The sequence below is a fragment of the Chelmon rostratus genome, chromosome 5, assembly GCF_017976325.1.
Source record: "Chelmon rostratus isolate fCheRos1 chromosome 5, fCheRos1.pri, whole genome shotgun sequence".
Lineage (NCBI taxonomy): Eukaryota > Metazoa > Chordata > Actinopteri > Chaetodontiformes > Chaetodontidae > Chelmon > Chelmon rostratus.
Genome location: NC_055662.1, coordinates 8,435,402 through 8,457,422, shown reverse-complemented (window position 1 = coordinate 8,457,422; position 22,021 = coordinate 8,435,402). Strand labels below are relative to the sequence as shown.

The following is a 22,021-nucleotide window of genomic DNA, read 5'->3' as shown; positions in this document are numbered from 1 at the left end:
TGCCATCCAGCTGCTGGAGCTTTCTTTGTGACCAAATGTGCACCGACCGTGCAGTCAGTTGCCTTGGTGACAGTTCATATGGGACAGTGGGGGAGGTGGGTCCTATAAACATATCCAAGTAACGTACGAACGTAGTTCTCGGCATTGCTTCAAAAATACTTTTTTCACACATTCGTCAGTCTTTTTCATGTTCGGTGTTAAAATATCTCACATCTGTCCCATTTCTCTAGCAAAAGTAAGCGGTTCACCGTGGAATAAAAGTGGTTGACCAAAAAAATGTTAATTGTTGTATGGCATTTCGGTATAAATAGTCACTGAAACACTGTCAGATCTAATTTACAAGGAGAAGAAGTATGCATATGTCTGAGAGCAAGTCTCGGACAATATAATTTTCCTCTGAGTTTTAAGGAAAAAACCTCAATTTGTATTTCATAATTGGGGCATTGCAGCAGTCTATTCTGAACCTGCTTTACTCAGCTCTGCTGGCAACTTGAAAAAAAAAAAATGCCAGACCTCTCGTCCTATCATACCTTATAATTTTATGCATCAGTGTATTTCCCCAAACATTTTGGACTTTTCAGAGGCATCCAGTGCATGTGTTTCCTGGCATCAGATGGTTCACAGATATCTGAGACATCAGCTGGTAGCCAGTGTCACATGTTCAACACAGTTCATGTTTTTCTCTATCACAATGTCATGACATTGTGATAGAGATTTTGAACCATAGAACTGATTTTAAGTCAGTTTTAATCATTTGTAAGTATGTTTGCGCACCTCTTTGTGCGCAAACATACACGTTTGTTTCACTCTGATGCATTTGTCAATATTGTTTGGTTCTTTCAGGCTGATGTGAAAGCTGTTAAACAAACTTTGGTGCATACAAAACAGGCCACAAGTCAACTCAAAGTCAGTCTAAGCCATTTAGCCATCATTAGAGATAAGTCCAAGTGGAGTCAATCAAGACCAGTACGGGATAAGTTTCAGCTATATCAAAAAAGTCCAAGTCAGGTCCCAAGTTAAAGTCCACTCAGACAAGTTTAAGTCTAAATTTAATTGTCAAGTTTAAGTCAATTGTGACAAGTTTAAATCAAGTCTGTCATAGAGGGTCTCAAGTTGAAGTAATTTGAGACAAGTCCAAACATGTCCAAAGTCAAATTTGATCAAGACAAGTCCAAGCCTAGTTATAAGTCAGTCATTAAAGACAAATCCAGGGCAAGTAGCAAGTTAAAGTCTTTCAAGACAAGTTCAAATCACGTCTTCAGTCAAAATCAATCATAAGTCCCAGTTCTGTCAGAATAAGTAAGAAGTGTCTCAGGTGCTTGATAGCAAGTCCAAGTCTAGTCTTTGTTAGCAAATTACCAGTTAACATACAGTTAACATACAGTATGCCTTTCAGTTCTGAATGCTAAGGTCAATTGCTGAAGACCTTTGTAAACTATACTTGTAATAATTTTCAGATTTGTATTTCTTCTATTTTTATTTGTTTAGAATCACATTTTAATGTTGTGGTTGGATTTCTTAAAGCCTCTGTTTAGTACTTTGGTCAGCGTTTGTTAGTTGTCTGAAATATGGTCCACTAATAGACTGAACTGCTTTCCCAGGATTTGAATCTGGGTCTCTGAGTCAAGCCTCTAGAGGTTAACAAGGAGATCGATCCTTTCCCCGTACTCTGAATAACTGTTATTGGGAATATAACAAATGTCCAGTTCAGGGAACCCATGTTGCCAGGATACCAGCAGTAAAGTCAGTCGCTCTCATTATTGGCTGGAATACCTGGACCTTTTCATAGCTATTCAAAACCAGACCATTCTGCAAAAATATGTATTTACATTTCCCAAAATTGCATGGTGGGGGTCTGTGGGTTTTGGAAAGGCCACAGGGGTAAGTTTTTATATTGCTTGTACTATATGCTTGCTTGTAATTTGTAGCAAGCATGCTTGATATGTTGCAGTCAGAAAATATTTTTATGGCTCAAATGCAAATGGGTATTTGCAAACAGGTTTTATGTGCCACTAGAGATTATCTCTGAAACAGATCCCGCAGAAAACATCTTGACACCAGCCAAACAGCCAAACTCTTTCGCAGAGGTCTCACAATATAAACATTTTGAGATGTATTTTACATAGTGTGGGTCATTAATACTTTATACCAGCTGTTCATTATGCATTGGCTCCAGTAAAGCATCACAGCAAGTGAAATATAACCTGCAGCATGCTGGCACCTCTCCATTATGTTATGCTCCCATATTTACAACTTGCTGCTGCAGTTTCAACCCCATCAACCCCCCACCCCCCAACGTACCTCTTCCCAGATTTACACTGAGCCTCCTCCCTGAGGTCCAACTTTGTTTTTGGACCACAGTCTGCTGCTTTCGAACAGTTGAGGCCCGCTAAAGTGACGTTCGGCGCCTCAGAGTGTGACATGTGCGGTTGTGTTACTTGTGATGTGAACAGCTAATGATGAGAACTGCTGAAAATGGTCACGACTGCCAGGAGAGCACAGCTTTATGACACTTTATTACTTATCACTTGGTATAACAGGAATGAAAGCTGTTGCTGCAGTTGTGTTATTGAGACTTTTGTTGGCTTTAGTATGTTAAAAAAAAACTTGGGCCCTTCTTCTAAGAACTTTTCTTGAATTGAAATTTTCAGTCGGGATAAAGTTTCATACATGTCCTGCTGTGATGAAAATAAAAATAATAATAGTAACAATTTTCACAACAGTTGTTATAATGCTTCACAGTAAAATAATACCAATAAAATAACATTCCAGAACAGTAAAATGGCAATAACTATTTGGACAGTATGTAACGTAGTAAAGAGAAAGTGGCTTGATTCATGAACATGTTTCAGAATGAATCTGATGAATTAAAAACAGATTGGGGCAGTAAAGCTCAATCTGGCCTCAGTTAATGTTTGGATTTTGATTGATTGATTTTTTTTATGCACCAAATTTAAACCAATTTTGCAACTTGTGTTTTTGGTTTTCTCATTTCCATGCCTGGCTCCTCTCTGCTGAAAGGCTGTGCCGAATCCAAACTTAACATGGGAACAATGCAGTATTCAACACTACCTTAATGAGATGTTTTCAACTCCCAGCCCGCGTCGTATTTCACATCAACAAGGAGACAGAAGATCTGCCAGGTCTGTGGCAGCGAATGTCAAGCTGGATGTTTTTCTTTTCTTCAGCTGACACGCTGCCTCCAGCAAACTGCTCCAGCGGCCTGTAGTTGATCAGCGATTTGACAGGTGTAAACATCTGTTTAATGTATCACATGTTAATGAATCACAATCCTCACATCCTAAATGCATTCATTTAACCTGAGGGGACAAACCTTTTTGTCCCTTTGACTCTGTCACAAAGTTGCACACCTTTGCTCTGCTGTATCAAAAATGAAAGAAAACCTAAAAGCAGAGCCGGATCTAATCGGATGTTGTAAATGAATCGGCCATTTATTTTGGAATTCAACCCTTTCTTTGGTTTCAGTTGCTTATTAGCCACAGCTTTACTTTAATGCCTGGCTTGGCGAACTGCAACACAGTGCCTTCACAACCAAATTGGAAACAGACCTTTACCTTGTGTGTCTCTAACAAAATCTACTTTCCTCTGCAGGTTGCTTTCTTCTCTGCAAAGTTCTTTTATAACCTGCTGTTGAGTATTGATAGGATAACAACGGCTTAGTAATGCTCTCCAATACATGAACTTTTCTTTCCTCCACGAAACATGCAAAGTCATGACCTCAATATAATGCTTATGTGATGTTTTAAAGTCTCCTGCTGTGTGAGCCTGTAAAGGAAGAACAAAGCAGAATGCCAAATGTTCAGGTAGTGAACACCACTACCACTGAGCATCAGTCTTTCCTTCCTTAAAATATATTAAAAAGTCAGGCAATAGATATGTTATTAGATTTTTTATCTTTTTTTATCGTAAGCAGAGAAATTACATTCAGAACATGTCCTGTGTGCAGACATTTGGAGCTGAAACACATTGCTGACCAGGTGTCAACATGCTCGACCACTTTGATTTGCACTCCTGCTTGCAGCTGGAAAGCGGAGCCATGTCCCCTCTTTACCTTCTGTGCTGTGCTGCAGCGATGTGTCTAGCCAGTCACAGCGCAACCTAAAACAAAACTCTTGATGCTTTTGAAATTTAAGTGAACCTCAGCGACTGCATTTTGACTTGCTATGTACATTTGCAGCCACAAATGTCTGCAAGTTGTCGTTGTCTATTTCATTCATCCTACATCCATACTGTAAATATGAGGCCCAGTTCAGACAGTGAAACCCAGGCATAATGAATGCATTTGGTGCATCTCAACAGAGGACAAGAGGATAGACACAACGTAAGCAAGCAGCAATACAGATTCTGGTTCACACAGCGTCTAATTTAAAGCTGACTATTTAAACTATTTTTATTTTACAAGTAAAATATAGAGTGATGTCACAGCAGTCGCCCACCCTGCCTGTATGTTATGGGTTTCACCCTTCCATTGAAATACATGCAGTTCAATTGTGTTTCTCTTAAGCAATATGTCTGTGTGGGCCCAAAAAAGCAACAACAGACCAAATGGCTGGCAGTTGCACAGCTAGTGCAACTGCTTAGTGACTGAAAAGACCTAAAAGCTTCAAAAATGGCTTCACCTCAGTCATCTAACAAGTGTTGTTACCTTTTTTTCTGCAGCTACTACAACTGGAAGACACAGGTGTCCACATCAAGCTCGAGCCCTAACTTTGAGGTGATATATGACAACCCCAACGGCCTTCTCTTTAAGAACAAGAGGGACAAAAAGATCCTGAACGTGGACCCCTTGGTAGGTTTTGTTGTTGTTGTTGTTGTCCTGCTTTGTTTTTAAGCCCCAGGGAGACAAATGGTAGTGCTAATTAGATCAGTTCACCTGTTCCATGGCAGTAAAAATGTCCCAGGAAAGCAACAAGCCTATAGGGCAAACAACTCTTTCCAAATCCTTTTTGCTACACCAAGGACTTCTTTAAAAACTAATTAAGTTGTCCTTGTGGCTGAGGAAGCTAAGTTGCCATGCGCCACAACATCCTGTTTGTTTAATATGGTCTGGGACCTTCTGCTGCATTCCATTCCCTTACTTTCACCCAGTGTCTCTGGTTTTAACCATGAAATGTAAAAATGTAGAAACTTTTAGAGTAGTTAGTTTCACCTCTGTGCCAGCTTTACTAATTGCCTAGTTTTTGGCGAGTCTTAATTAACCACATATCAGACGGGGCCTTTCAGAGGGACTGCACTATAAGAGAAGCAGCTGGAGAGACTGAGAGAGAGAGAAAGAAATCAGTGGGAGGGAGAGATATTTGCTTTCCACCTGCACAAAGAATGGAGGATCAAGGGGTCGAGACAGGTGCTTCCTCCACACTCACAGTCCGACAGGGGCCCTGGAAGAATAACGACTGACAGGCTGTGTTTTTTTCTCTCCAGTTTTCCTCTTTGCTGGGGGGTAGGGAAGTAGTTGGTGGGGCTGAACTATTTTGAAATTGCAGACAGAGCTGTGGGGACTGCGTTTTTGAGGCCAAGTGCCAAAATGGCAGCACAGTGTTCTAGCTGCGGTCGAGCACCGCCCCGACCAGGCTGTCTATTAAAAACACAAGAGAAGGCATAGGAAGCCAGACACAGCAAACCACCCGTGTGCCCAGAGCCCAGCTCAGCTCAGCCCAGATTGGCTCGGCACGGAGAAGCACTGGACCGTCCGGCTTTTAACCCACCGTGAGCTCACTAGCTGCTCATGTGGCCGCGGATTCGCAGCGGAACCGTTCCAAAATCAAGGCTCACATCAAGTCATTCTGGGTGGTTTGTTTGTTTTTGTGCCTTTGTCATACCGTGACCACTTTTTCTGTCCGTGCCAAAAAGTGGGTTGGGGGATGGAGGGTTTGTCATATTTCAATTACGACAACGGCTTGACTCAATCTTACTAAAACAGTGTATTCTTGTTTAAGATGGCGCGTTAATGACACATTTTGGTTGCCATAAAAATAGATGCTTATCATTTAGTTCACCCAGCATTTCCCATTTTCTCTTAATGTGTCATCTTTTCATTGGTCTATTTTTATTTACGCTCTTGTGAACTCACAAAAGACGACCGCCTGACTTGTGTGTTTGAGGTAAAAGTGTAAATTGAATGTAATGGTTGGCTTTGGATCCACTCCCACTAGAAGCTTTTGACACACTTAGCCTTAAGTAAATGTTCCCAGCTGGTAGTGCCGTCACATCTTAGTGGTGGGGCCATGTGAGTTCTGACAAGTAACTGAAAACATCTTTGAAAATGAACAATTACAGTCACTTTCAAACTATGCTGCACATGGCCTTTCAATAAACCTGTTATTCCAAAGAGATGTGCTCTGAATATCTGTGGTGTCTCTTTTGAACCTACATTGAGAGATGTGTTTTATATTAACATTGACTCTAATGATTCTTTGTAATGGGACAGGTGTCGCTCGTAGTTCCAAACCCACTGAGAATTAACATTAACTCTGAAACTGTGCAGCTTTTAGCTTCATCTAGCTCATTGTTTGTGGTTGAGTCTCGTGACTTTTACTAACCCCTGTGTGAAACCATCGGCAGCTGGTTTCAGTAAACGAGCTCAGATAAACACATCGTGCGCTACCTGCATTGAATGGCAGACAGAAAAAGTTAACAACCAGCTTGTTTAGAAAGTCAGATATCTAGCAGCTTGTTGCCAAATGTGGAATTATGCTTCTCTGAAGATACACGTTAACATCTCTGCAAACCTATGTAGACAAAGGCGTTATAGGTAATGACAGGTTGCACAGATTTGGAGAGCATGTACACGCTTCCCAAGCCTCAACAGTACTTTGTGCAGAACTGTGCATCAAGCAAGCTGATTGGTTGGTTCAGTGCCTGTCAGGAGGCAGTTTCAAAACATCTCCCAGCTTTAAGTAGAGTATTTGCTAACATGTTAAACAATCTGAAAAACCCGTTGTATACTAAGAATGTAATTGCTTTTACGACTCTCTGCACCCTGGTGGTCCAAATCATTTTAATGACACTTTAAAATCCTCAACAAGGTGAGCTCAGACTGAAAATGAGGCAATTTGTGTAGTTAAAGGAAGTGCACATGTACAGTTGAGGACAAAATTATTAGCCCCCCTATGAAATCTTAAGTTTCTTCAAGATTTTCCCAAGTGCTTTTAACCAGAGCAACATGTTTTTAACATAGCATTTTTAGACATCCTACTTTTATTTTGGATGCTTACATTATTTTATTTTGCACACAGAAATGAAAACATTCCACAAAACACAAAAACTACCAGGGTCAAAATTATTAGCCCCCCAAATTCTAACAGTCAGTTGTGTATCCTTTTTGCTGGATAACTGCCTGCAGTTGTTTGTTGTAGTTTTCAACAAGTCTCTGACACTTCTTTTGAGGAGTCCCAGCCTGTTCTTCTTTGGCAAATCTCTCAAGTTCCTCCAGATTTGATGGTCTTCTGGCATGGACATTTTTCTTAAGGTCACCCCACATATTTTCAGTTGGATTTAAGTCATTGCTTTGGCAGGCCATTCGATTACATTCACCTTGGTCTTCTGGAGATAGTTCTTCACCAAGAGACATGTATGTTTAGGATCGTTGTCATGTTGGAACTCATACCCAGTTTTACTGCTGACTGCTTAAGGTTTTCTTTCAAAATCTCCACATAATAATACTCCCACCACCGTTTTTCACTATAGGGACGGTGTTCTTTGGGTTAAATGCCTGTCCCTTTTTTCTCCAAACGTACGTCTCATCAGACCATAAGACACGCTTCCAGTAAGAATAATCTTTCTCCAGGTTGTCCCGAGCATACTTAAGTCTGGCCTGAAGGTGGCTTTTCCTCAAAAGTGGAGTTTTTCTTGGTCTGCAACCCATTCAGTCCATTCCTGTGCAGAGCTCTAGTGATGGTCTTCTTAGAGACTATGATTCCTGATGTGGCCGAGTCATTCACCAGTGTCTTGGCACTTGTTTTGGGGTCTTTAGACACATCTCTCACTAGTTTTCTTTCCAGTGTCTTTGAAATTGTTTGCTTCCTACCTCTGCCAGGCTTGTTCTGCACCGTGTGGCTGTCTTTGAATTTCTGGATTATACCTCTCACTCCAGTTCTTGACACTTGGAAACGCTTGGATAGCTTTGTATATCCTTTTCCTGTTTTGTGTGCATCAGTAATTCTTCTTCTTCAAACTGATTTCCTTCGTTTCAGCATGGTGCTTTCTCAACTGACAGCTCAATGACCCAAACTGAGGCTTTTATACCATGTTTTAACTTAATTGTTGAGTGAAATCACCTATTTCACCTGATCACCTTGAAGCACATCACCTGTGGAGTTGAAGCACATCACTGCACAAAAGTGGCTTGTGCGATGACTTAATAAATGGTCATTTCTTAAAGGGGGATAATAATTATGTCCCTGGTCACTTTAGCTTTTTCTTAAATAATTATGTTTTGGTGTGCAAATATAAATATGTTGTGCCTTCTAATGAAAAATAGTATGTTCAGAAATGTTCTGTTAAAATTTCCTTTTTCTGTTAAAAAAGTACTTGGGAAAATCTTGAAGAAACTTAAGATTTCATAGGGGGGCTAATAATTTTGTCCTCAACTGTACATGAAGTCAATGGAAAGGCAAAAGTGGTGCAAAAGAGAAAATGTCAGGAGCAAAAAACTGTCACACAGCCACCCTCAAGCACACTTCAGTGAATTAACACAAAGAATTATATTTTATATATATATATACATACACACACACTTATATATATACATATATGTATACATACGTATACAGTGTGTGTGTGTGTGTGTGTGTGTGTATACACATATATATGTACACTTATATGTATGTATATGTAGATACACACACACACACACACATGCTCTATAGACTGCAGATAACTGTCCATACATCCCTCCTAACTGCTCTAAATCTGTGCTGGTTTCCAGTCTGGTCCTGGCGAGGACTCCAGCAGGACATTCCTACAGTCGGACTTCTACATCCATGTCGTCATCTACGACCACAACATCAGGACAGTCTAAGCTTCAGAGGCTGCTGCCGACACATTCGTACACATGGCGCATATTGGAGAGCAATGGAAGCCTCTAATTTGACTGAGTTGCTTTAGTTGCACCATCATTTACAAACTGTTCCCCTCATATCAGGCATGCCATCTGGGTGGAGGTGCCGCAGTGAAAAAATGGCTTTAAACTGAGGAGTCCCAGAGGAAGAAGACCACAGTGTGACAGCAGATTTGTTGCAAATAAACTTCTGTTTGTGTAAAATCCTGTGTGTTACTTCAGATTTTGTCATATTCTCCTCCTCTGAAGCTTTTATTTTAGTTTTTTGCCCTTCAATTCCATATTCTTCTTAGTGAAGAACAAGACCCGGTTTGGTTCAGTTTGTTTGCCATTTCCCGAGCAGCAGCCTTAGTTAGGGACAGGAACCTGCTCGGGGACCCCGGGCTCGTCCCATCGTTTGACCTGCCATGTTTTGGGCTGTTTGTCTAAACAAATTAAAGGCGTAAGAGCTTTGAAAGATGATGGGGGTTGCTTTTATGTCCTCCCCCAGGCTGCGGTAGCTCCAATTGGACTGGAAGAATGGGTAATGGGCTTAAAGCATTCCGCATGTTCCCAGATGCAAGGCACACTTTACAGGACATCAAAGTGCTCTATCATTTACATATTATTCATTCACTATGACATTTTTAATGGAAGACAACTCTTCAAATAACCTGCTTTAGGAATTATTCAGGAAGTACAGAAGACTTTAAGCAACTTGCTTCCTTTTAATTTCAGGATTTACTTTTTTAAATGTATTTATTGAAACACATGGTAGGAATCATTCACCCCACAAGTAACATTTTCTGTCTATAAGCTAACGATTACAGGCTCTTTGTTATTTGTTCAGAAATTGTTGTCTGTAGACTCTGCAGACACACACTTGGGGTGGGGGTGGGGGGCACTTTTTCCATTTAATCACAAGGGAACATCCTGCACATGTGCCCTGTTTAGGCATTTTTGTACACTTCTAAGCACAGAGTACTCTTGTTTATACACATCAACTTTTTCTTTTATTCAATTTTCTTAATGCGCTTTCCCCCATTCTTGTAATTTCTCCCCAAAACACTGTTGAATGAGCATGCAGGTAAACAAATATAGGTTATATTATGACAAACAAAATCACCTTTCACTGGAAAAAAAAAAAAATCTTTCAACAAATAGTTTGACATTTTTGGGAAATGTGCTGATTTGCTTTCTGAGAAAGAGACTTTGCTCATGTCTAAATGGTGAATATGGAGTTACAGCCAGTTAGCTAAGCTTAGCTTAGCTTAGCTTAAAGACTGGAAAGGGGGTGAACAGCCAACCGCCTCAAAAGGTAGCAAAATTTTCCCACCAGCACCTCTAACGCTCACTGACTAACATGGTATATCTTGTCTGTTTAGTCTAATCTTCAGCCAAAGTTGTAGTTTTGTGTGTGGGACTACTTCTTAGTCATTTCTTGCTGATTTTTTTGCCAGCCAGGCTAGCTGTTCCCCCTGCTTCCAGTCCCCACAAGAGAGTGGTTAGCGATCTTTTTTTTTTTTTTTTTTTGTCTAACTCTTTGCAAGAGAGCAAAAAAGCGTATTTCCCAACATGTTGAACAACTCCTTTAAAATAACATAGCGGCAGCCACACTTAACGTGCCTTTGTGCTCATTTCCCCTGCATCCGTTCAGCTGAAATTTATTTCTGAAAGTTACGAGGTTTAAACAAATTAGTTCATTCTGACACAAACCTCTAATGTCACTCAGCCGCCCTGATACCAGAGCAGCCTTCCGCTGGCTGCATCTGTTTGTCTGTTTCGACTGAATTGGACCCTGTTTGCCTCATTGAAACAATATGTGTGGTGACATGGGGATGTGGGTTCTGGTTCTGTAAAAACAGGAGTTTGGGGGATGGGGGTCTGGTTTTGGGTTTTCTTTGTCAGTGGGTTCTGGTTGTTGTTTTTTAAGAGGATGCAAGTTCTGGGCCTGTTTCTAGGGTGATGATGAAACAAAGTCCTGAGGGGTTACAAAAACAATGTGACTGACTGGGTGGGAAGGGCCTTTTTAATTTTCTTTTGTCCTTTTTTTCCAACTGTGTTTTTGTTGGTGTATGTCTTTATAGATAGTTTTTTGAATGTCTATTTTGAGCTGTTTGTGTTTAACATCTCTGAAAAAACAGTTTTTCCGTTGCTGTTGTCTCAACAAAGGGAACTGGACTAACAAGGATGAGAAGCGCCTTCAGATTTTGGCAGAAGGATTGTGTCAAGAATGTCATTTCCTCTTTGACCTCTTTCTAAAAGGCCAGATTTAACCTCGGGGCGAGGGCTGCATGAACTGTCCACCTGACTATCTCACTACCTGCCGTGCTTTGGTTTTGAATGGGCTCAAACTGGCCGGGTGGCAAACACTTCACCCTCATCTACAGCTGTTTAGGTTTACAGGCCACAGCTCATTGATGTGGCACGCTGATGGCGATGGAACAGCCCCACTCTGCTCGCCCTCCCTGAAAGTGGCATCGGTCGTTCGGAGCACCAACCAATCAAAACAGCAGATGCGCATGTGAAAAACAGGCTAATTTAAAATGTCGCCGGGTTGACAAACAAGTATGGCTCATGAAATGCACAGGCTACTTTTTATGTGCCTTACCTCTGTGGAAGACCGAACCCCTTAAAAAAAAACAAGTTGCTGGAGCTCACCCAGACAGATCATGTGTCTGTAAATAGTAATGATTTCACAGTAAAGTCTAATTTAAATGGTTATATCCCTCTTCATTTCTTTTATTGGGCTTTTAAGCTGTTGGGGTTTTAACTGAAGCGTGGTTTTATTAGTTTGAGGCCTGACTTGCCCCTAATATACACAACATGAGGTAAAGAGGTGGATTCAGACTAAACTGGGCCTTGGATATAGCAGAAGCATTCTATTTAGCCTCCTCTATGTAACAAGCTCAGTTTCACCTTAATTGGATGTCTCTTCATGTGGTTTTGCCTCTTTTTTTGACACTGTTGCATTTTTATGTGTTTGACATTTCATTACCAGCAACATTTGAGCCTGATATAGGTGCAAACAAAACCGCCAAGTTCTTCTACCCCACCTAAGAAAAGCAAAGCCAACCCTAATTTGAGGCAAACAAGTATGTGTATGGTGAAAATGACATACATAAAGTTACAGCGTCGACCAGTTGAGCATTTTAGGTTGCAGCTTTTGATGACTGCAGTCGTGACGTTTTTGCTGTTCACGTATGGATGATGAAATGGTCCAGGGAACCTGTTAGCAGGTGTAACAGGCACATGCATGCACGTCCACCTGTGAGGGCTAGTAACAATGACACTGTCCAGACGACACATTAGACGTGTTCCCATCAAGGTGTTTTTATGCATATTTTGAAATATTGCATTCGAAAAGCTTGATGGAAAAAACTTTGTACGCTCACTTGAGGTGGTTTTTGTCTTTTTCAAAAAAAAAATGTTAATGCACTAAATGGGAGATGGAAACACCTCTGCCAAATAAGTTCTGCCATAGCAAACTTAACACCGCTACAAAACCCGAAGAAGACACTGTCATTGTCTTCCTGGATGTTCCCGTAACGCTCCTCATCTCCAGACAGCATGAAACATGGCCAATACCAGCTGACATGAAAGAACAGTTACAACGTACCCAAACAAAACAAACTCCTGCAGGCCTCTCCAGTTTTCTGTAAGGTGGCTAAGGCGGCTTGACGAAACCAACCAGGTCTATTCGCTCTAAACCAGTTTATGAAAACACTCCTAATTTGCAATTTCTTTGTTTTTTTCCTTTTTTGCAACACTTCAAATATTCACTCAAAGCACGAGCACCTCAGAATGTTAAGTAGGTCTACAGTGTGTCCTAAAACAGTAATCAGGTGCCTGGACAGTACACTGAAAGCTTTCTGTCGTCATCCCTGCATTTTGGTAGCAGTAATACAGCTGTTTCCACATGTGTAAACCTCTCCATCCTGTGCACTGTAACAAATGTAACTCAGTGATCTTTATATTGAGTCACGTCTTCACTGTTTTTCTTTCAATAAGTCTTTTACATACACACACATTAGGGCCAAGCCGTTCCGTTTCCTTACTCAATTTGAAAACATTGGGAATATTATAATATTATAAAAGGCATGTTTTAACTTGTTTTATGTCATTTATCTTTTTATTTCTGTCATGTCTGTTTTGTGGGCTACATGTGTGCAACTGTGCATTGATTGATTGATTGATTGATTATTCTGGGTTGATCCAGTCAGGTCCTTGCTGCCTGCTGACTTCAGCCTGCTTTCTGTTGTTTATATATCTGGTCCCTACGGCCCATCTCCCCCCAGTCGAAAGGGTTAAACCCGTTCAGTGTGTTGACTGCTATGAAGGACATGGCATGCTAATATTATTGCCATCAGATGTCCAAGGGCGGGGAAATGCCCTAATCATTTCCTCACGAGTGCCCCTGAAAGAGAAGCCCAGTGGCGGGGGGTGGAGGGCGGCTGGATGGGGTGTTCAAACCCCGCCTGGATGGGCTGTTTTGGGGGACGTTGGGGGGGTGGGCACAGTACAGCATCCGGATCGGACCGTGATGGTACAGGATGTGTGTGCTTAACTCCATTGAACTAAACTAAATAGGGGAGAGAGCCTTTAATGCCGACAGTAAGCCGCTTCATTCAGCAGCGCGGCCCAGACGCACAGCTCTGCGGAGTAGAAATTACGCACGGAGGGACTGTTCTCTGGCAGCAGTTTAGATATTGAAATCAGTTCAATAAATCGGCGGAATGTCCTTCAACAAAATATTTTTTAGAAATCCGTCTCGAATCAACTGACAAAACAGCCTCCTCCAGCTCTTGATAACATGAGATAATTTGTCCCCAGGCTGAATGTGCGTAAAAGTATCTTGAACAGGAAACCCTCTCTCTCTCTCTCTCCCTCTCTCTCTCTCTCTCTCTCTCTCTCTCTCTCTCTCTCTCTCTCTCTCTCTCTCTCTCTCAGTGTGTGTGTGTGTGTGTGTGTATGTGTATGTGTGTGCGCGCGAGGAATACCCAGCTGGTCCCACAAGCCCTATAATACCAAGCACAACATGCTTTACCTTCAATGAAAGCTGAGACGGAGGGACGGTTGACTGCTGGTCCTGAAATCAGCTCAGAGCCCGGATACAAAAACCAGGAGCGTCGCTGTTTTAGCAGCTTAGTTCTCCCGCATCTGCTGTGCGCTGGAACTTTATCATTTACTGACTGTAAATTTGACTGTTTAGACCTGCAACTTATTAGAAGCAGAGAGACCACTTGGATAACGCGCCTATTTGTTCTGCCCACCTCCCTGCCTTACTGTGACTGGTGTCAAAGGTGATGGTATCATTTTCTAACACAGGACTCCTCTCCAGGTGATGGTATGTCTTTCTGGAGATAGGGACCACTTTCGGAAACGTGCTAGGTTTTCTTCAACTAGGCCTGCTATTTTTTCTGCTGCTACCTTCGCTTTGGCTCAAGCATGGCTCTCTACTCTCGGTTTGTGGTCGTGCTGCTTTACGGATGGAGTTATCTGTGCGTTGGATACTGCGCGATGCTGAAAACGGACAGTTTCCCCGAGAGACGAAAGGTGGATTTTACGCATTCGTTGGATAAAAAGCACCCTGCGAAAGACGACCAGGATCTGCTTTTACAGGATACAATGACGGAACACATGCAGATGCTTTACGCCAAGTACAACCGAGCTGGATTTCCCTTCAAGGACGGCAACACTGTCCGCAGTTTCAAAGCGCACTGGGGTAGGTGTCCAAAGTTTTACGCATGTTAACAGCGCTGAGTTCTGCCGGTCTAGAGTAGGCATGCATGTGCGTCTTGTGGTTTGAACTTCGATAAAACTAAACTTGAGTCCCCTGCCTAGCTCAGCTGGAATTATTCTTCACGTGCACCGAGCTGTGTAACCACAGAATGCGTAATTTAGGATTCAGTAAATAAAATAAAATAAAATGCATACACAAATACACACAGGATTCAATCGAAAAAGATGTTTATAAACTTATACAAAAAATAAATAAACTTATTATATAAACTGAAGACTCGCGAAAATTCCTGCATTTCACATGCTGGGTTACTGAGCTGAAACTGAAATACACCTGTTGATCCAGTCATGGAAATGTCATCAACCTGTTGCCCCTTCCCTCCGCCAGCAACAGAGATTCTGCATCAGATCTCTGCATGCAGCTCAAAATGGTTTGCCGACACAATTGTTTTCACACCTTGAGATTTTCGTGTCAGATAGTCCAGATAGATTCTCCCTCGAGCCAGCACCTGGCAGCTGCCCAGCCTGGCGGCACGACCGGAGACTTTTCAATGCAGCGAGCTTCTGCATTTAAGGCGCATTTTTTAAGTGTTTTCTCCAGGAGCTTTTATTGCAACTTTTATCTTATTAAGCTCAGATCTGCTTGCAGACTGCGCTGTTTTATTATCACTTGGATGTGGGCACCATTGAAGACGACCAGTTTCCACTTTGAGTCAAAATTTGTTAGATTATACTGCCTCCTATCGTCTGGTGGCTGTATGGCATGGCATATAAAGGGTTAGTTCACCCAAATTACAAATGCATCTTCTCAACTCCTCAATGGTATCTAGTCTTGCTCCTCTGGTCTTGCAGATTGTTTTGGTTTTGAACCCTGTCCTGGTTCAACCCTGAACCCTGTCCTGGTTCAAAACCTCATTGACTGAAACCTCAAGGTTTCAGTCAAACTGCTATCTTTAATGAAAGAGGGCCTTCTCAAACTGTTAAAGGTGTTCTGTGAATTATCCAGATTAATAAAGAAATTCTGGAAAGAGACATGATTTTTTTTTTTTTTTTTTATGTAATTTTTGAAAGCTTTTAGAACCACAAACCATGTACCGTTGTATTGGGGTGGAAGAAGAAAACTAAGAGACAGATATTTCATGACCAGGCCAAATGAAACATTAGATCAGGAAAACGTGTATGTTATCATTTTTAGAATGTATTTAATTAATACAGGAATGGTTGGTTTTTTGAAATCCTGCTTTGTGCTGCATTGTGGAAATAATATCACTCATTATATACACAGGTACAATAAACAAGAAGCAGCTGCAGATTTTCAACCTCACCTCTCTTACCAAGTCAGAGGACGTTCTGTCAGCCACTCTTCATTATTACATCGGAGACCTTCAGAACAGCACCCAGGGCTGCTCCAGGTCCAAAAGCTGTGGCCGCCATGGCCCCCGGAGACACAGCCACATCCACATGGTCATCTGGAGTTTCGCCTCCGTGGATAACAAGATGAGGACTCTGGGACACTTTCGGATCAATGTGTCCACTCTCTACAGGGACTTCATATCTTGGCAATGGAAGGACATAACTCGTGTGGTCAACCAGGCCAAAAACCATGACGAGCTGCTCATTGGGATTGATGTTGCTTCACAGGGGCCCCAGCCGTGGAAGAAGCTCTTGTCAGACCGCTCACCCTACATCCTGGTCTACGCCAACGACTCTGCCATTTCAGAACCGGAAAGCGTGGTAGCCACCCTCCAGAGACACCACCCGGTGGGAGGAGAAGGCTCCATGTCACACAGCTTCCAAAAACTGGGACTGCGTGAGCGAAACAGTACTGAGCAAGAACAGCCACAGCCCAGACACAAGCGCTCGGTGAACGTTCTGCTCCCCTTGCAAAACAATGAACTCCCGGGGCCCGAGTATCCGTACGAGACGACCGGGTGGGATGAGACGAGCCCATACGAACCTTTTGAAAACAAGCAGGCCCGTCGGCCACGCAAAAAGACGCGCAAGAATCAGCGGCACAAGATGCCCCTCCTGCAGTTCGATGAGCAGACGATTAAAAAGGCGCGAAAGAAGCAGTGGAACGAGCCCAGGAACTGCGCTAGGAGATACCTGAAAGTGGACTTTGCTGACATCGGTTGGAGTGAATGGATTATATCACCTAAGTCGTTTGACGCCTACTACTGTTCAGGGTCCTGCCAGTTCCCCATGCCAAAGGTGAGACTCTGGGTCTTGTAGTACATTTCTGCAGTGGTTCCCAACCTGAGGGTCAGTAACGGGAAAGCAGATAAACTGGATTATTTGATCTTTTCAGGCGTTTACATTTTACTTTAATACAACAGGAGAAAAAAAATACTCATAAGTTAATCTGGTCATGACCCACAGACATCTGCAACTTATGACAAGTGGTTCCAAGTAGACATTTCTTTGCTTTTGTGAACCAAACAGGTTGGGAACCAGTGCACCGCTGGGTTATATTTCCAACACTTCTTGTAACCAGCTATTGTTTCTTCTCTGCTGGTAGTTTTTTGCCAGCAGCTTGATTTGTTGTTTCTGTCACCAAGTATATTTATATAAATGTATATCTAGGTATTAGATGCTAGGGTTCAGCTACATATTAACCGATGCACACTACACACATGACATGACACCAGAAGCCAACATGCAGCACAGAAGACTACACGCATCAGTCTGTATGTTTAACATTCAAACACTGTGCTTTATTCAGGCCATATGGTGTTTATTATATAAATAAAACAAGCTATGTTGAGCCATCAGTACATCTATCCATTAAGCTTTCAGTCCATCATTTACTGTACTGCTCTGCAGTCTGGTCACTTAGATAACATTTACATCAGAAGTCCCTGAAACCTGTCTGTCGTGTATTATAGATGATAATCCTACAAGTTCTCCTTCCTGCTCTTATATTCTGCAGTATATCGCAGGAATTAAGATCTTTGAAGGTAGTGCATCAGAAATAAATTTAAATGTTTTTGAAAAAAGAAAGTCAGTGCAAAGTGAAGCCCTACTGCACTAAACATGCAGTAAAAATGGTAAAAACTACAGATGATGCAATCTTAATGGGCTTGTCGCAAAAGTGAAAAATTGCCCTTGAACAACTTCCTGGGAAGTAGGTGGTTGACCTTGACATCGAAAATCAGTAAAACTTTATAACCGTGCTCAAGGAAAATGAACGAGGACCTAGAAGGAAGAAAGTTTCTCCTCAGTTGCAGGCAACCTAACATGTGGAAGTGAGAAGTGAGAGAAACAAAGAAACTTGTGCTTCAGCTGGTGTTAAACATCAGCTCCCGAGTAGCTTGTGACCCTGGTGACAAGATAACATCACAGGTATTTTAAACATGGCCGGAATGCACAAGGTCCATCCACTTAATTCATTACCTCGGAGTCGCCGGCCTTTGTAGTCGGATGTAATTAGTCCCAGAAGTAGGGCCTAAGGCGTAAGCAGCCCCCTCCCTGTCCTGCAGGTTTGCTGCTCAGTCAGACAGGCTTGTGATCCTGTGATGTTGCTCCTCCTTTGTCAGGCTAAAGCTTTACAGGCTGTTAAAGGGCTGCTATTAAAAGCCGCTCTGCCTTGTCTATGATGGCGTGTGGGAAGAGCCCTGTCACTTATTGGATCCTGCTAGACATGAAGCAGTGATCAGGTGTGAGAACTGCGAGGGACAGAGCGAAGCATTGAAGCCCTTTAGGTTTTGATCTCAGTGCAGCTGAATGCACTGAACCATGTTCTGTGTGATGGAGAAGATGTCGTAAAAAAACTGTCAAAGGGGCTCTGTGGGACTCTCGTTGGAAACTTTTGTTATGTTATAATTTGGGTGTTATTTTCATAGATTTGTCCATCATTTTATTGGTTGTGATAAAACTGTTGTACTCAACAGCAACTATAATCGCCATTTTGGCAAAAAATGACACCATTTACTTTCTTTTTCTCTAATGTCCACTCATTGTCTGCCCCATCAGACTTGTTTTTAGTGACGGCACTTATCAACTTGAGTATTACTTGTTAGAAACCTTCCCTTTCAGTGCATCCAAAAAGAGAGTTCTGTAACAATCTGCAAAATCCCATTCTTCTACAAAGTGATCAGGAATGCATAACTGAATGCAATCAAAGGAAGACGTTTGCTCTTAAAGAATCCCTTTTAATCCTTTTTGTCCATTTGCTTTAGGCTCTGAAGCCCTCTAACCATGCCACCATCCAGAGCATAGTGCGGGCAGTGGGCGTCGTCCCGGGCATCCCCGAGCCGTGCTGTGTCCCCGAGAAGATGTCTTCCCTCAGCATCCTCTTCTTTGACGAGGACAAGAACGTGGTGCTTAAAGTCTACCCCAACATGACTGTAGATTCTTGCGCCTGTAGATAGTTTTTTTCCCCCCTTCAACGCCTGTTCACATAAAACTCATGTCATCCAGAAAAGAAAAAAAAAAAATCAACACATGCAGCCAGAACGACACCCTCTCCTCCTGTTTCTTTACTGATGCGCTCACTTCACATACAAACACCCATTGAAAGCAACTTACCTTTTGCACTGGAGGAGGGTACTTCCTGTTGTTCCAGGTGAAGAGGAGACTGGTCTGTTCATGGGGAGGAATGGATCACGTGAGTTATCCTCGTGGAAGATAACTGGGATGGAAAGTCAAATCTCCATGCTCCAGCGTCTCCGCCGGCACCACTGTTTTATCTTTCACTGTCAAGATATACAAATACCAACGAGGCACGAGAGAGACTAAAACTGAAGGAAAAATCACTTTTCAGGAAAAATGACCTCAGTTTGAACTGCTGCCTCTGAGGGGGGCCATTCTCATCTTCCTCTCCTTCATAGCTTGAAGTTGTCTTTGGTCATTACCACAAAGTCAGACTCGCACTTGCATGGTTTTTGTTACTATGTGTATGTATTTATGTCTGTACTATCACTGTGTTATTCACTATATGAGAAGTTATTGTATAATTATTGGCTTGGCTGCTATAGAGAGATATATTAGATTCCAAAGCCAGAATTATGATGTAGGCGGTACAATAGATAGCCGTACGTGTTTGTGTTAGTTCACTGCTCCATCATTGTACAGAACCCACATTTTAAGAGTTTATTTTATGCGGAGGAGTAAGCTACCTTTCATTTGTGGTCTTCATTAACATTTGGAATGAGGAGTTTTTGAGGACACCTATTATGCCAGTGCTTCGCCAAGAAAACGTTCAAGCTTTACAAATAAACTTCAGATGTAGTTTTGATAGATAAAGGGATAAAGCATATCAAAATGAGAAACTACTATGTTGAACAGGGGCTATCACCATGTTTTTACTGCAAGTGTAAAACCACAGGACTCACAAAGCCACTTGATGCTTGTGTGAAAACCTCGAAAGCTTTGTTGGACCCGATAAGTTCAGAAAGACTTGGCAGGCATCGAGGATTAATACTAGTGGTTTCTGTGAGCCTGATATCAGGCTGAACTCATTTGTTTTAAGCATCGTTAAAGTTCAGAACATGTTGCCATTACATAATGTGCAAAATGATGTATCGTATTTACAGCATAGAATGACATTAATCAGTATCAAGTCCATATACACGGCTGGTCTGGAATCAGTTTTGCTTTACATATCCTTAAGGCTCATAATTTTTGTTCTGTACCAGTTTTCATTGAAAATACCCTAATATTCTTGAAGGTTGATATTGGTTAAAAAATCTGACTTTCTCCTGGATGTTATGTTCTTAAACATTTAAAAGCTGTTGTGTTTCCAGCTCCAGAAAAAAAACTCTTCACTGTAGTTTACAGTAAAGGGGGTCTTCTGGTGGCAAGGACAGCTCATAAAGAAATAGAAACTAAAGATGAGAAAACAGAAATGAGCTATGCATAATGCACATTTTGTCCCTAATAGTAACTCTAAATTGTGCTGCCCGGATTTTAAAATCCAGTTTTCACTCAGATGTCTTCATCTGATTTCAATCAAATTCCCATTATTTCAAAATAAAAACAAAAATGATGAGCAATACATATAATATATTGAAAGATCAGGGAGAGCTGATCTGTTTTCCTGGCTCGCATAAGCCTTTAATGTTACTGTATGGAGTAGATTTCATATCAACCATAAGGGGTGTGTTATTTGATCACATGTACTTTGCATCAGGTCAGCATTGAACAACAGGCAGTTAACATGTCGAAACGTTGCTTTGGTTTGTCAGACTTCAGAAAACCACATATTTATTCAGAGCAAATAGACTGAAACATAGCAGCAAACCTTTTTTCTATAGACTTGTACATTGTTTTTGTATATAGCTCACAATATGTTGATGACATTCTGTTGTCTCTTTGAGATAGAAGTGCCTTTTGAATGGGTGGATTTCTGCTTTTCCAAAAGTTTGATTTGATTCATCGCCTGTTCAGAGGCGCTCAGTCATTCAGAGAACTGAGCTTAGTTTGCAATGAAGCTCAAGTCAAAGCAAGCAGCTGAAAATAGTTTTTTATGGTACAAAATAGTCTACAGTGAGTGAACATAGTGCATATTCTTTTGATAAGTATGATTGCCAGTGGAATTTATTCTAAAATGTTTTTCAAATAATTCACTATTTTGATATTTCAGAGACATTTATTTTGTGTCAATAGCTAAGGGCAGATTTTTTTAACTTTATATATTTTGTACTGACACTTTTTTCCAGTTTGTGCTTCCTCAGCTTGTGCCAATACAGATTTCAGCAATTCATGCTGTGGAACGGAGCGGCTTCCTCTGGTCGTGCCAGCACAACATTGCAGACATGACGACTGCTTCCGAGTCGTTTTTGGAGGCTGTGCTTTTTGCTGCATTTAAGAGTCAACCCGTTTCTGAACTTCACTAATGTCTTTAAGAGAGCAAGTATCAAATATACGGTGCAGTGTATCAGCAGTTTATCAGAGCTTACTCTACTTCACTGTTCAATCCTATCTTGTAAATGTTACGCTGTAGGTAAAAAAAAGAAATGCTTGTACAATAAGCTTCATAAAAATATATTTGTATATGGAAATGACCTTTAACATGCATCTATTTATTATCTGTATGTTGCATATCTTGTAGAGGTGTGGTCTGGGAAAAGGGGGATCAAAGCTCTGACATGTCGATGGTCTTTATATCTGTGATGGACAATTGTCGCTACTGATGTGAACTGAAGTGTGTTTAAAGGTCCCCCCCCTCAGAGCTCTGACCATCCTTGCGAAGCATTCAAAGAAATGAATAAACGTATGCAA

The 22,021-nt window shown here is 41.6% G+C and overlaps 2 protein-coding genes across 2 annotated transcripts in view; both read left to right on the top strand.

Moving 5' to 3' along the window:
* cfap299 (cilia and flagella associated protein 299) overlaps positions 1-9,040 on the top strand; it is a 72,759-nt gene extending 63,719 nt beyond the window's left edge. Inside the window, exons 5-6 of the mRNA XM_041937945.1 lie at positions 4,681-4,810; positions 8,948-9,040. Of these exons, the coding sequence (XP_041793879.1) occupies positions 4,681-4,810; positions 8,948-9,040 (223 nt within the window). The remainder of the gene's footprint in view (positions 1-4,680; positions 4,811-8,947) is intronic.
* A 5,083-nt stretch (positions 9,041-14,123) lies between these two features.
* bmp3 (bone morphogenetic protein 3) lies at positions 14,124-22,021 on the top strand. Its single transcript, XM_041936962.1, has 3 exons — positions 14,124-14,783; positions 16,086-17,011; positions 18,979-22,021. Exons 1-3 carry the CDS (start codon positions 14,507-14,509, stop codon positions 19,168-19,170), a joined length of 1,395 nt encoding a protein of 464 aa, XP_041792896.1. The 5' UTR covers positions 14,124-14,506; the 3' UTR covers positions 19,171-22,021.